This window comes from Rhipicephalus sanguineus, chromosome 2, assembly GCF_013339695.2.
Source record: "Rhipicephalus sanguineus isolate Rsan-2018 chromosome 2, BIME_Rsan_1.4, whole genome shotgun sequence".
NCBI lineage: Eukaryota > Metazoa > Arthropoda > Arachnida > Ixodida > Ixodidae > Rhipicephalus > Rhipicephalus sanguineus.
The window spans coordinates 95396258-95410119 of NC_051177.1; the positions used below are offsets into that span (position 1 = coordinate 95396258).

Consider the following 13862-nt stretch of genomic DNA (forward strand, 5'->3'; position numbering starts at 1 on the left):
TTAAACGAAAACTATTCAGCGAAGAGGAGAGGAGGAAGGCAAGGAGGAGGAGAGGAGATGAGAGGCGGAAAGGGGGTGGAGAACAAATAAATAAAACGAAATAAAATTTCCTGGCGAGGCGGGATTCGAACCTGAGTACTCACTGTCCGAAAGGCAAGCGTCGTAACCATTCAGCTATACAGGTGTGTATGGGAACTATATGATTGCGTTGCTATGGGCGAGAGAACGCGAAACAGATAGAAAGAGAAAGGAAGATAGAAAGAATGAAAGAAAGAAAGAAAGAAAGAAAGAAAGAAAGAAAGAAAGAAAGAAAGAAAGAAAGAAAGAAAGAAAGAAATAGAAGTAAATAGAGAAACAAATAGAAATAGAGAGGCTCAACTTGCCTTTCCCAGGCTTAACTGCCCCTCTCTATGCTCATGTGGTTATATCTGGGCTTAAAGTGGCTATCTCCATGCTAGGCTTAGCTGGCCGGCTAAAGAAGGCCACCCAGCTCAGCTGTATCTTCAGGCTTCGCACCACCAGTTCGAAGCTGCCCTAACTATTTTGTCAGAGGCATAAATGAAACATGATGCATGATACTTGCCTGAGAGGCTCGTCGAATCTGACTGTAGCACCGGAGTGGAAGACCACAGAGACGCTATCCACCAAGGTGGCTTGATCGAATGCACTTAGTCCCAACTTTGGCTCTGTCAGGTCTCCTGCCAGCGCTGTCACCTTTTTAAGAGCGTCTGGCTGCTCTTGCTTGAGGTGTTCGAACATCTACAAAAGAGAGTCACTATGTTTAAAGTTTGAAAGCGTGTATACTTATCACTTTAGTACCCATTACAAGGGTCTCGAACAATTTTTCCACCGAACTCTCGAAAAATAATTCGAACAAACTAATGATCCTTCTATATATTCCTGTATTACCGAAATATTTTCTTTAATATATGACCCGGTACGGCGGAGATATAGCTTATCTATTGCATCTCACCGATGCTTGCCAGTGGCCAGTGTTTCCACTGGCCGACGTTTAATTTTGCTTAGCTTTCTCAGGCAATACCAAAAAGCGTCTACTCCTGAAACTAATCTGAGTTAGTTATAGTAACAGAAGTCCAGAAACAACACTAGACACACACCTGCCACTGTGGTGTAGTGGTTATGGTGTTCGACTGCTGACCCCGAAGATCGCGGGATCGAATCCCGGCCGCGGCGGCCGCGTTTTCGGTGGATGCAAAAAATGCTTGAGGCCTGTGTACTTAGATTTAAGTGCACGTTGAAGAACTCCAGGCGGTCGAAATTTTTAGAGCCCTCGACTACGGCGTTCATCATAATCATATCGTGGTTGTGGGACGTTAAACCCCAACAATCATATTTTTAAAATAGCAGGCGCATCATCAGCGTGCCGCACCGCACGTTTTCTGGCTGCTGAAACGCTGAGGTAAATATCGAGATGATACAGGAAGACGTTATCTGCGACGCCGAAAACATGTCATAGCGGGAAGCGATATTAACGGCTCGGAAATGACTTAGATCACATTAAAAAACATGTTGTTTAGGCACAGTGTGCGTCGAATGGGGAAGATGTCCAAAGTGTACAATGCACGTAATGGAAGGAAAGCAAGCAGGCAGTGAGAAAGCAGTTCCATAACAGCGCGCCTGCTGATTGTGGCATTTAGTTACAGATTAGGCTGGCCTGTCGCTGCATGCATATGCTTTGTTTGGTGTGCAAGGCGAGTTTTGGTAAAGTCACCTAAACCATGTGCTCGCGGTGTCTCGCGTGCTCCTGGGTAGCGAATAATGGCGGGAAAAGTCCAGATTGTAGGCTCCAAACTGCGCAAGCATTATCCCTTTAGAGAGCGGCAGCAGCCAACCCCCGCACACGGTAGAAACAAACAAAAATCTGAGAATACATTTTTCTTGACGACAAGCCACCAAATCAAAGTTTTACTGCAGCAAAATAATTAAAACTGTAGATTTACGCACAATGCATGCTGATAACAACCATCAAACACACTGAAGTGAGCACACACAGCAAGGGTCACGTTAGCCCGTTATATCCCGTGAACAAAACAAATGAAGACATGATATTAAAACCGTGTTTTCCCTGACATAAGCGCTCTTCGATAAAAAATTGTCGGCAAAATTGAGACCGGAGTTTTATTTCACTTTATTTCTTGAAAATCAGCTTTTTTGGAAAAAACTTGCTTCTTCAACTATTTCATTCTTCTTTTGTGCTGCCCATAGGAAAACAATCTTCCGCAGAAATCTTCCTAATGCTCTTTTCTTTATTTGACATAGTTTTGAAGTTTCTGTGTGAAATAGGAAAGGCGCCCAGGCGCATCAAACATAGCATTTTTTTTTATTTGGACCGTGTTTGCTATTTTTTCAATTTTGTCCCTTTTGAAGACGGCATAAAAAGCATAGATGTAATTCACAGCATTACTTATTAAAACCAGCAAAAAGATTTTCGACACAACGTTTATATTTCGTGTTTAGTTCGGCCCAGAAATCCGAAAATATTGCAGTGAGCAAAAACAAGACGCCAAAGCCGCCACCTTCAAATATTTTTTTGACGCGCTGGGAACGTTTTTTCATAACAAAATTTTCGGTTCCGTACACTTTGAATGTGCCCACAGAACACATAAAAAACCCAGACAAAACAAAAATATCGACCGGACATACCTGTTCGATCTCTTGTGGAATCACCCGGCACGGTTTTTATTATTTTTTTGTGTCGTGATGAAAAAAACGCGTTTACAACAAGTAGGACACTGCCTCCTTGCACGTGGATCTTAAAGAACAGGTTTTTTGTTATTAGTTGGGTGAACTGAATGATATTTAATACACTTATCCGTTTTTTTTCTGCAGATTCCGAATCTCTAATTACGTTTTCAATTGCTACATTACTGCAGAAGATATGCGACTTCTAATATGTATTTTGCGTATTTCTTACGGGGCTTTCCTGAAGCTGCACTTTACTAAACAGAAAAACAAAGTATTGAGAAGATTGCCAGAGATCTGGTCTTGCCGATGATGCTATTTATTTTCTTTTGACTTCGCTCACCATATTATGATTCTCGATAATCATAAACGACGCACACAAGAAATCTTTCACTCATGGTTGAATCCGTTTATTTCGTACCCGAAATTTGTAGAAAACGATCAAATTAGCATTATCGGCTGGATCAGCTAGCTCTCTGGCAATCTACCCACATACTTTGTTTTAAATGCGAAGCATTTCTTAGCGAACTTCTGCGACTTTGAGCGTATCTATCTATCTATCTAGCCGCCTATGACTTTGTGCTCTCCTGGCCGTTTCGTTATTAGGATTTACACCAAAATTGGTATGGCGAAACATGACTTTATGACGAACATAAATGAAAGGTCATAACATGAAAATCATGATATCCATGTCATGAACGACATGATTTACATGCCACTGTTTTGGTGCTCTTGCGGCCGTTTGGTTAGCTTGCTATATACCAAAATTGGTACGGCGTGACAAGAGTGTATGACAAACATAAGTGACAGGTCGTAACGTGCAAATCATGACATGCATGTCATGCACAGCATGACTTACGTGCCACGCTCATGGTGCGCTGGCGGCCGCTTCGCTAGCCTGATATACACCAAAATAGGTATCTCGCGACGTAACTCTGTGACGAACATAAATGACAGGAATTAACATGAAAATCACGACACGCATGTCATGTACATCATGACTTACGTGCCACGATCATGGTGCGCTGGCGGCCGTTTCGATAGCTTGATATACACCAAAATTTTTGTCGCGCGACGTGACTGTGTGACGAACACAAATAACAGGTGGCAACATGAAAATAATGACACGCATGTCATGCACAGCATGACTTACGTGCCACGCTCATGGTGCGCTGGCGGCCGTTTCGCTAGCCTGATATACACCAAAATTGGTATCTCGCGACGTAACTCTGTGACGAACATAAATAATAGGAATTAACATGAAAATCACGACACGCATGTCATGTACATCATGACTTACGTGCCACGATCATGGTGCGCTGGCGGCCGTTTCGATAGCTTGATATACACCAAAATTTGTATCGCGCGACGTGACTGTGTGACGAACACAAATAACAGGTGGCAACATGAAAATAATGACACGCATGTCATGCACAGCCTGACTTACGTGCCACGCTCATGGTGCGCTGCCGGCCGTTTCGCTAGCCTGATATACACCAAAATTGGTATCTCGCGACGTAACTCTGTGACGAACATAAATAACAGGAATTAACATGAAAATCACGACACGCATGTCATGTACATCATGACTTACGTGCCACGATCATGGTGCGCTGGCGGCCGTTTCGATAGCTTGATATACACCAAAATTTGTATCGCGCGACGTGACTGTGTGACGAACACAAATAACAGGTGGCAACATGAAAATAATGACACGCATGTCATGCACAGCACGACTTACGTGCCACGCTCATGGTGCGCTGCCGGCCGTTTCGCTAGCCTGATATACACCAAAATTGGTATCTCGCGACGTGACTGTGTCACGAATCTAAATAACAGGAATTAACATGAAAATCATGACACGCAACGCATGTACAGCATGACTTACGTGCCACGCTCATGGTGCGCTGGCGGCCGTTTCGCTAGGTTGATATACACCAAAATTGGTATCTCGCGACGTAACTCTGTGACGAACATAAATAACAGGAATTAACATGAAAATCACGACACGCATGTCATGTACATCATGACTTACGTGCCACGATCATGGTGCGCTGGCGGCCGTTTCGATAGCTTGATATACACCAAAATTGGTATCTCGCGACGTGACTGTGTCACGAATCTAAATAACAGGAATTAACATGAAAATCATGACACGCAACGCATGTACAGCATGACTTACGTGCCACGCTCATGGTGCGCTGGCGGCCGTTTCGCTAGGTTGATATACACCAAAATTGGTATCTCGCGACGTAACTCTGTGACGAACATAAATAACAGGAATTAACATGAAAATCACGACACGCATGTCATGTACATCATGACTTACGTGCCACGATCATGGTGCGCTGGCGGCCGTTTCGATAGCTTGATATACACCAAAATTTGTATCGCGCGACGTGACTGTGTGACGAACACAAATAACAGGTGGTAACAAGAAAATCACGACACGCATGTCATGTACATCATGACTTACGTGCCACGATCATGGTGCGCTGGCGGCCGTTTCGCTAGGTTGATATGCACCAAAATTGGTATCGCGCGACGTGACTGTGTCACGAATTTAAATAACAGGAGTTAACATGAAATCATGACACGCAACTCCTGTACAGCATGACTCACGTGCCACACTCATGGTGCGCTGGCGGCCGTTTCGCTAGCCTGATATACACCAAAATTGGTATCTCGCGACGTGACTGTGTCACGAATCTAAATAACAGGAGTTAACATGAAAATCATGACACGCAACTCATGTACAGCATGACTTACGTGCCACGCTCATGGTGCGCTGGCGGCCGTTTCGCTAGCCTGATATACACCAAAATTGGTATCTCGCGACGTGTTTCGAACACAAATAACAGCACTGTAAGCAAAAAAGAGCCGAGATGGGAGTAAATGGACTTGTCCTCTAGCGCACGCCCCGATGGGGGTTTTATATACTCCGTCAAGGGGAGTAAAAAATTTACCCCCCTTAAGGACGGAGGTTTTGGATGGACTGAGGGGAGTATTTATTTACATCCATGGGGGAGCTTTTCCAGGTACGTATGGGAGTAAATTTTTATAACCATCGAAAAAAAAAATGCTTTTCGCTGTCGCACCATGCACCAGAGAATCTTTAATTAAATTAGCATCGAAACACGCAAACTCGATCACACGTACACAAACATGCACACAACATTCGCAAAGTAATACTACACTCAAACTGACAACCGCTCGCCACCCGCGCTTCACAACCAAACTTTGGTCACCGAGTATATATAGGCACCACATCTTGACCTCCAATGTAGCTCGGATGGGACACTCCTTTTCCGCGTAATTATGCACCAAACATTCATGGCGTACGTGTATATTTGCGGTGGGCTTATCGATACTACTGAGGTACACCCGTCTTTTACTATAAACACACCTAACATTCAACGCCTTTTTAATTAGCGAATTTTGTTTATCAGCTGGCACTCTGTCGCATGGGATGTATCCGCCTTAGCAGTGCAGTGCGTGAGTCCGCAAAATGTACCTAATCGTACACGAACCACGAGCGGCCGTGCACGAACGCTTCAGCAGCACACATTCAGCAACACCGGCGAAGAATCGCGCCGCCCCGCCGGTATACCGCGTTGTTGCCGACGGCGTCGCTAGGCCTCTCTCAGGAGTACGGCACGGCTATACGACGAACGGCAGCTCGGGATCACAAAATGCTTGCTGCTGTGCAGTTTTCGTCGCCGTTATTTTACACCCAATAAAAAAACATGTGTCCGCCATCCGCGTTAAGCTACGGAGCGATGCACTTACAACGAACGAGACGGCTCGTAGTCGCGGTTCCTGTTGCTCGCAGTGCAGCGGCGGCCGCATGTTGGTTCAATCTCTCTCGTATCGGCGCTCGCCTTCTCGCTATACGTTTGACAACGGTGGTTGCATGGCACAAAGAGACAATTTAAACTTACTCATTCCAGCAGCTTTTATTTTCTGTGAAACATTCTTTGCTTCACCGGTGGCCGGTGCGAGCTCGTAGAACTCACCACGGCGACCGGTGTGGCGGTGCGAGTTTGCTACGCCACCGGCTTGGTACTGACGACGTAGCGAAGCCTTCTTACCGCTTAGAAGTTGCAGCCGGTGAAACATCGGTTCGGTGACACTCCGAGCAGCAAGCGTTGCCGGTGGTCGGGGCGAGCGCGTCGCCGGCGCAGCTCTCACACCGGCCGCCGGCCGGCTTGATGCCGACGACGTAGCGAAGCCTACTTCTTACTGCTTCGAAGTTTTAGCTGGTGAAACTTCAGAAACAACCCGCTGACGATCGCAACAGCTTACTTTTGTTGCCGATGAAATTATTCTTCGCAGTTCTTCGTAACTCGGCACGTTGAAGCAAGGTATCCGTGGCGTGTCGGAGGCTTGCACTCGTGTGCATGGGCACTGCCGCTTGACGGGAGAATAAACACGGGACAGCCAGCTCGATGTGTTCGCGGTCGGACGCTGGCGCGAGTTGAACTTGTCTCTGACCAGAACGGTTCAGTGGAGAAAATAGTCCTACACGTCTACACAAACCAACCGGCCGTTGCAAATCCTCGCTGCAAATCGTCGCTGCAAACAGATGCCCGTACACACACGCACATTCACACACGCACGCACGTCACGACCAAAAATGGTTTCTAAAACTCCCATAGGGAGTTTCTAACCACGTGACACGCACGTCACGACCAAAAATACTTTTTAAACCTCCCATAGGGAGTTTCTAACCACGTGATCTAAAACTCCGTGGGGAGTTTAACAAGGTCATGTCGTTCATAAACTCCCTCATTAAGCAAGGGGCGTTTTACGACGACATGTGCCGACTTCACTCCGCTACCAGGGAGTAAATGATTGGGGCATGGGGGTTTTAGGGGCTCATATGCTGGAAAAGCTCCCATCTCGGCTAATTTTCGTTTACAGTGAGGAGTTAACATGAAAATCATAACACGTATGTCATGTACAGCATGAAATACGTGCCACGCTCATGGTGCGCCGGCGGCCGTTTCGCTAGCTTGATATAGACCAAAATTGGTATTGCGCGACGTCTGTGTGGCGAGCATAAATAACAGATGGTAACACGAAAATCATGACATGCATGTCATGTAGGTATGATTTAGACGCCACGCTCATTGTGCACTCGCGGCCATTTTGGTAACTGGATATTTACCTAAATTGGTAAGGCATGACAGGAGTGCCGATCATAAATAGCAGGTCACGCATCCTATATATATAGCAGAATATATCTTTCATTAGCATGACATATACCAGATTGTACACGCATGCAAGTATGACAATCTCGCGATATATGGCGAACTAGATGTTACGACATGAATGACTTCATTAGCCTCAATGACAAACAAGACGATGTATGCAGCTCTTTGCTGGCTGCTTCGCATTACATTGATTCCCACACTGCGTGGAATCGGTCCATTTCTTGTGTTTGATAAATCTAAGTTGCCGAGAAGCCCCGTAAGAACTATGCTAAATATACATTTTAGAAATTACCTATCGTTTTCTCTAATGTTGCTATTAAAAATGTACTTAGACATTTTGAATCTGCATAAAACTTGGAGGACGCTTCTCGGTCGACACCTAAACCATACCACAAAGAAAGCCAAAGTGTGGACGCGCGCCGGCTCCGATATACAAGCGTGCGGCGCGACGGAACATGGAAAGCGCGCCCATGGGTCCTTTGGAGCATCTCGCGGGAATTCCGCCCAGCCAAAATAGAGTTTTGTTGCTGGGTTCCCGCGGGCTTGGGGGCGCGCGGCGTTGCGTACCCAAGAGTTCCCCAAGCGGAATGCCTTATAGTGGTGCGTACCCAACCGCAAGCCGTACGAAGGTCACACGCGCTTGCAGCGCCATAGCGTCTAGATTTACTTGTGTTCTTTCACAATTTGAAATGTTAAACTAAGCATAGATAACGGCGTGAAATGAATTGCTTCCAATAACATATTCTTAATTAATATGGGACACTTATAAACCCGAGAAAAATAGTTTTTTTGCACGTGTCAAAGTTGCGACTACAGCCGGTGCCGTGGCCCGGCAACGACATACACGTGGAGCACTAGTGGCGGGTGATCGGAGTCGTCTTTTCCCGTGTACCGTTCACTTTCATGAACTGTGCGGGTTCATTAGCGCCTTATAGTCTGTCCGGTACTCTGCTATCGCAAAGACGTAGCATGTGCCATAGCTGCCGCCACGTCAAGTGGCGCCAGCTATGGACGAAAAAAAAAAAAACTGACAAACACATAATCTATGTCCTCCGAGATTCCGGTAGCACCCATCCTCTCGCTAAGTCTACAGCATCGATTATTTGAGTATGGCTTTCGAAAATGGTGCCGAATCAAAATGAATACTTTGCTGTGGAAGCTTAAAGGACATTAATCAAAGGCAAGTAAGAGCATTGGTTCGGAGCTGACGAACTACAGAGCGCCCGACGGCCACTTAATAGATTCGAGGCGGACGTGTCCTGCTAGTGACAGCTGATCTCCACTAGTAGGAGGCCAGTGGTGTCAGCGTTGTTTATAGCCGCGCGCACGCACGGCCCCGGAGACCCGGGGACGCATGTTTGTTCTTGGGGCTTCGAGCATGCGCAGTACCGCCGCCCCAACGTCTTGGGTACGCAAGCCGCTTGGGTACCCAGCACTAAAACTCTATAATAGCTCGCCTTTAGTAGGCTAGAGGAGGTATGCGTGGTGGCCGAGCGGTTAAACGCATCGCACTACGGAGCCAGGGGTGGCAGGTTCGTATCCTCGATCCCGCTCGAACTGAAGTTTTCTTATTATTTCTTTATTTGTATCTACCTCGAATTCGCTCACGGACAACACTGATTTTTCGCTCACAACCGAAAACGCCGACTCCGCAGACACCGGAATTTCTGCGAAACGAGCCCTTTAACACTCTCGCGTTAAAAAACTGAATACGCTTGTTAAGTTTCGTTCAGTTCACCCAAATAATAAAAAAAAATTAAGACGCACGTGTCTCCTTAAGTATAGCTAATGAAGGTTGCTTATTAAAAGAGAATGTGACTCGGGTCGGCCTCTGTATTGTGAATAAAGTGACAGTTTGGACTATTCACCTTAGAGTCGAACATTTTTTCCAGCCTAGATTGTGGGCTTTCACCGCGCTTGCTGCGTACGAGGAGATAGACCCGCTTCAGGCCTGGGCAAGATCGCAGCAATTTTTCCAGAAGAACCTGAAACAAGCAATAGATATTGTTATGTGAAGGCATACAGAGGAGCAAGGCATCGTATATTTAGGTACATTTGGAATCAACTGTGTTCAAGAAGAAACCGACCTTTGGCTGTATTGTATTTAGTGCTTATGGTACAGCAGTTCAAGCACTACTTCCCTCAAGGTAGCCCCCCAGCTTGCAATACACCGTTCCTATCGTTTCTTTCTTTTTTTTGGAAGGCCTCCTGGAACACACTTTCTGGAATAGCGTGAAGGTCTCTTGTCATATTTTCCTGAATATACTCTATGGTTTGGCAATGGCATCGTTTCAATGTTGTTTTAAGCTCGGGAAACAGGAAGACGTCTGCTGGGGCTAGGTCCCTAGAATCCGGCGGATGGGGAACAATGAGAGTGTGATGTTTCGCGAAGCACAGCGAGAGCACACACACTGGTGCTTCATCCGAAGCCCCGGAAGGGTCTACTGGGTTGAAGTCAATGTGTTGGTGAAGTCGGCAAAATTTGTAAGATGCAGAGTAGTTGTACTCTTGGAGCCGTCGTCGCCAGCGACCAAGACGCCCCGTGAGACCATTCAAGGATGAATGCCAATATACGGCGTGATGATAGGTAGTGACGGTGAAATGCTGGTCATTGAAGTAGGGCAGGAATTCTCTTAACGTTCAAACGAGAGCAAGACACTCCCTCTCAGTTACTGAATAATTTAGTTCGGCTGATTGAGAGGAGACGGCTAGCGTAAGCGATACCGCGGGCATGCCCTTTCTCAATACTGAAACTTAACAATGCCGATTCTTTGGCCACTGGCGTCGTTGCGAGCTTGTGTTGGGGCAGGAACGTTGGAATGAGCCAGAATAGGTGGTGTTGTTAGTAACGTGATGAGGGTGGAGGACGCCGCAGCCTGTACAGTTCCTTAGAGAAAGGGGGCGCCTATCTTCAGTAAGTCCGTGAGGGGACGTGCGACGTCCGCGAAATTGTTCGCAAAACGTCAGAAGTACGAGCAAAGGTCCAGAGAGCCGCGAGCTTCCTTAGTGCAGGTGAAAACGTGGAAATTGTGCACGGCTAGAACTTTATCAGAACCCGTGGCGAACACGAAACAAGTCGACTAAATGCCCCAGCGTCGTAAATGGCCGTGTGACCTAATTCGAAGGTTGTAGGTTCGTGCCCCACCGACGGCAAAGGTGATTTTCCGTCCACATTAGTCAACCTCTTTTTATGTCATAATTAAGGCATTATAGTCACAAATCCTCACCTACGTTTTCCTTGAGTAGAAGGACAACGTCCTGCATTGATAGGTGCTGTCGGAATCACCGGACGCTACACGAATATTCACGTCCAAATTGCGGCGTACTGGAATTCTACATTGCACCTAATTCTCGAATGCCCGTGGCAATTAGACACATCGCCCTCACCGAAAGACTACAACACCAGAGAGGAAAGTGAAGACCTAATCGAAACGTGCCAGAACCAGCTCGTCTCCACGGACCTGGAACAACAACGACGCCAAGTCGCCAGGGCCAAGGGAGGCATCGAGGGCCAGAGGTTTCCTCGAATGAGTAAACTTCCTACCTAGAGTAGAAGCGGGGCTTGTCTCGTTATGCCGTTTCAAAATAAACGTTTGTTCCTCCTCCACCTCCTCTCTATGCCTTCCGTGGTTTGATTGTTTGTTGGTTTCATCATAGGTTGTATTTAACAAAGAAATGAGCCCCTCGAATAGTTCCCTTGCGTTTGTGTCGTCCGAAGTGACACTTTGACGTGTTTATTGGCAGGCTGACGTTGCGAAAAATAGAAAGGATCGAGAAAAGACGATCGAAGTGCCGTTGGGTCCTCATACAACTGTGACTAAGTGGCCTGGGCATGAGTCATTCTTTCTGATAGCCAACTGGCCGTTGCTGTGCACGAAACACTGTACCCCTGTTTGAAAAAGTTTGACGGAATTCACTGTTTTTAGCTGAACGTCATGAGAAGAATGCAATTACTGCCCATGTCACCCGAAAGGATGTGGCCGTACTTAAACTGTTCGGTTTTTGTCCCTGTCCCAAGCAGCTGTGCTGTGTCGTTTTCAGCATTCGAAAGAATACCCACGTTCAGAAGCACAACTCCCTGAAATAAATTGGCAGTAACAAATGTAGGGATCCTGGCTGAAAAGCCGACGAAGGAGAAGAAGAAGACGATGAAGCTGAGGCAATCCGTGCCTGTGATTTTGTCTTTTGGAGCCTCTATTTCTGGGTTCTCCAATGCGAAGGTTTGTCTGGCTGTGGAGGATTACCTCAATGAAACCAGTTGGTTTAGCTGGCTAATCTATATTATTATCCTTCCGTGTCGACACATGTATATAAAAAGAAAAAGGGTATTGATTTATTTTATTTTATTATTACTCTTTTTTTACATATTTGATCGAGTGCCAAAATTTCCTATCAAATTTGTAATGTTTCTATTCTGTAACCTCCCTTCTAGAGTAATATAACATTTTATAAAACCACTAAATTCTTGGACAATCCCCCACAGTGGGTGTGTACCACAACTGAAGGTGAACAATAACAAGAACTACATAACAGCCCGCAATGGCTGGAAATTGTGTAGATTAAACAGTAAACGTTCATTTCCTCCGTTGGAACTTTACGAGAAGTATGTATGTGTATTATACAGACACGCGAAAATTTCCTACCAAGCTGTCAGAACAGTCGTGAGTGCAAGAGAAAGTGCCCGCGACCAAGGCATGACTGATCACTAATGTGAATGGGAGCACTGTAGCCTTCGTTATAAATGTCCTTTTTGAATAAATATTGTTTCATCATCCGTAGTTTACCTCTGTACAGATAAGCTTGGAAAGTGATCTAGAGCAGTTCAGGTAGGGCCAACCTAGGACACGTTTCATTTAGTTGAATAACGAAGGTCTCACTGACGGAAAAAAGTCACAGTTTCACCGCAAGAGCGAAGCAATGAATGCGATAGCAACAAATTGTAGCGTTACACGAAGTGAGGCTGGCAGCTAACTGTTTTGCATCCGATCTCGCGTAACTACAAAACGATGGATGGATGAATAAACTTTATTTCGGTCCCTCGGAATGGTGTAAAAAAATATGGCCGCTCCAGGGAGCGATGCTCTCCGCATAGTCACATCGCGTTGAGAGCGCAGCACCTAGAAGGGTATACGAGCCGCCCGCCCCGCTGTGATGGCTTTCGAGATAGCGCGCGCGCCAGCGATCGCGACCGCGCCCTTAGGTTCAAAGTTCAAAGTCGCTCCTCGCGCGACACCCCCCCCCCCCCCCCCCGTCGCGTCATCGCGTCGTCGCGTCTTTCAAGGCGCGTTAAAAGCGGGCGGAGCGTTTCCTATCTGCTTCGACGGTAGGCCTCCCGAGCGGGGTGATGCTGTCGCATGCACCCTGGCCGGCTCGTTTGAACTCTGCTTCGGCCGCGTTCGTCGCCCCCGCTCGCGCGCTTTTACCCCGGTAGAACATATCGCGGGGGGATCTTATCAATTTGGACTTCATACCGGAAGGACACGACGGCGACGGCGACGGCAAAAACCCGTCGAGATGTCCATATAATTGCTATCGCAATAATATGATGTGGGCTGAAACTATACGAAGGTCGGTATTGGTGATAGCAATGTTAAACAGTGATTAGGAATACTCAGTTGTATCTTAGGCTCTATCAGCGTAGTTTGTCTCCAAAGATCGTTTCATTATCAGGCTTCGGAGCCCGATAAGCATTTATCTGAGAAATAATTGGGTGCAGAAAGGTAGAGGTTAGGGCTCGTGTAGTGACACAGGTTAACGGCTTTCGAAAAAGAAAGGTCAGTACACTCATGCCTCCACGGCGAATACTTATATAGTTGCACAATACATGATGGGGAGTGTTACTTTTGCGCAAATGCGCCGATGTTTGGCCAACGCTTCAAACTCTAAGAGCTGGTAATCACACTCCAAGTAGTTGTTCAGGCTGCAATAAGGCGCGGACAGGGG

General features: G+C 46.5%; 1 protein-coding gene across 1 annotated transcript in view; it reads right to left on the reverse strand.

Moving 5' to 3' along the window:
- Positions 1 to 13862, reverse strand: part of LOC119381759 (fatty acyl-CoA reductase 1-like) — a 35308-nt gene that overhangs the window by 20984 nt on the left and 462 nt on the right. The window contains exons 2-3 of the mRNA XM_037649525.2: positions 9788 to 9904; positions 584 to 759 (exon numbers count right to left, since the gene is read on the reverse strand). Of these exons, the coding sequence (XP_037505453.1) occupies positions 584 to 759; positions 9788 to 9904 (293 nt within the window). The remainder of the gene's footprint in view (positions 1 to 583; positions 760 to 9787; positions 9905 to 13862) is intronic.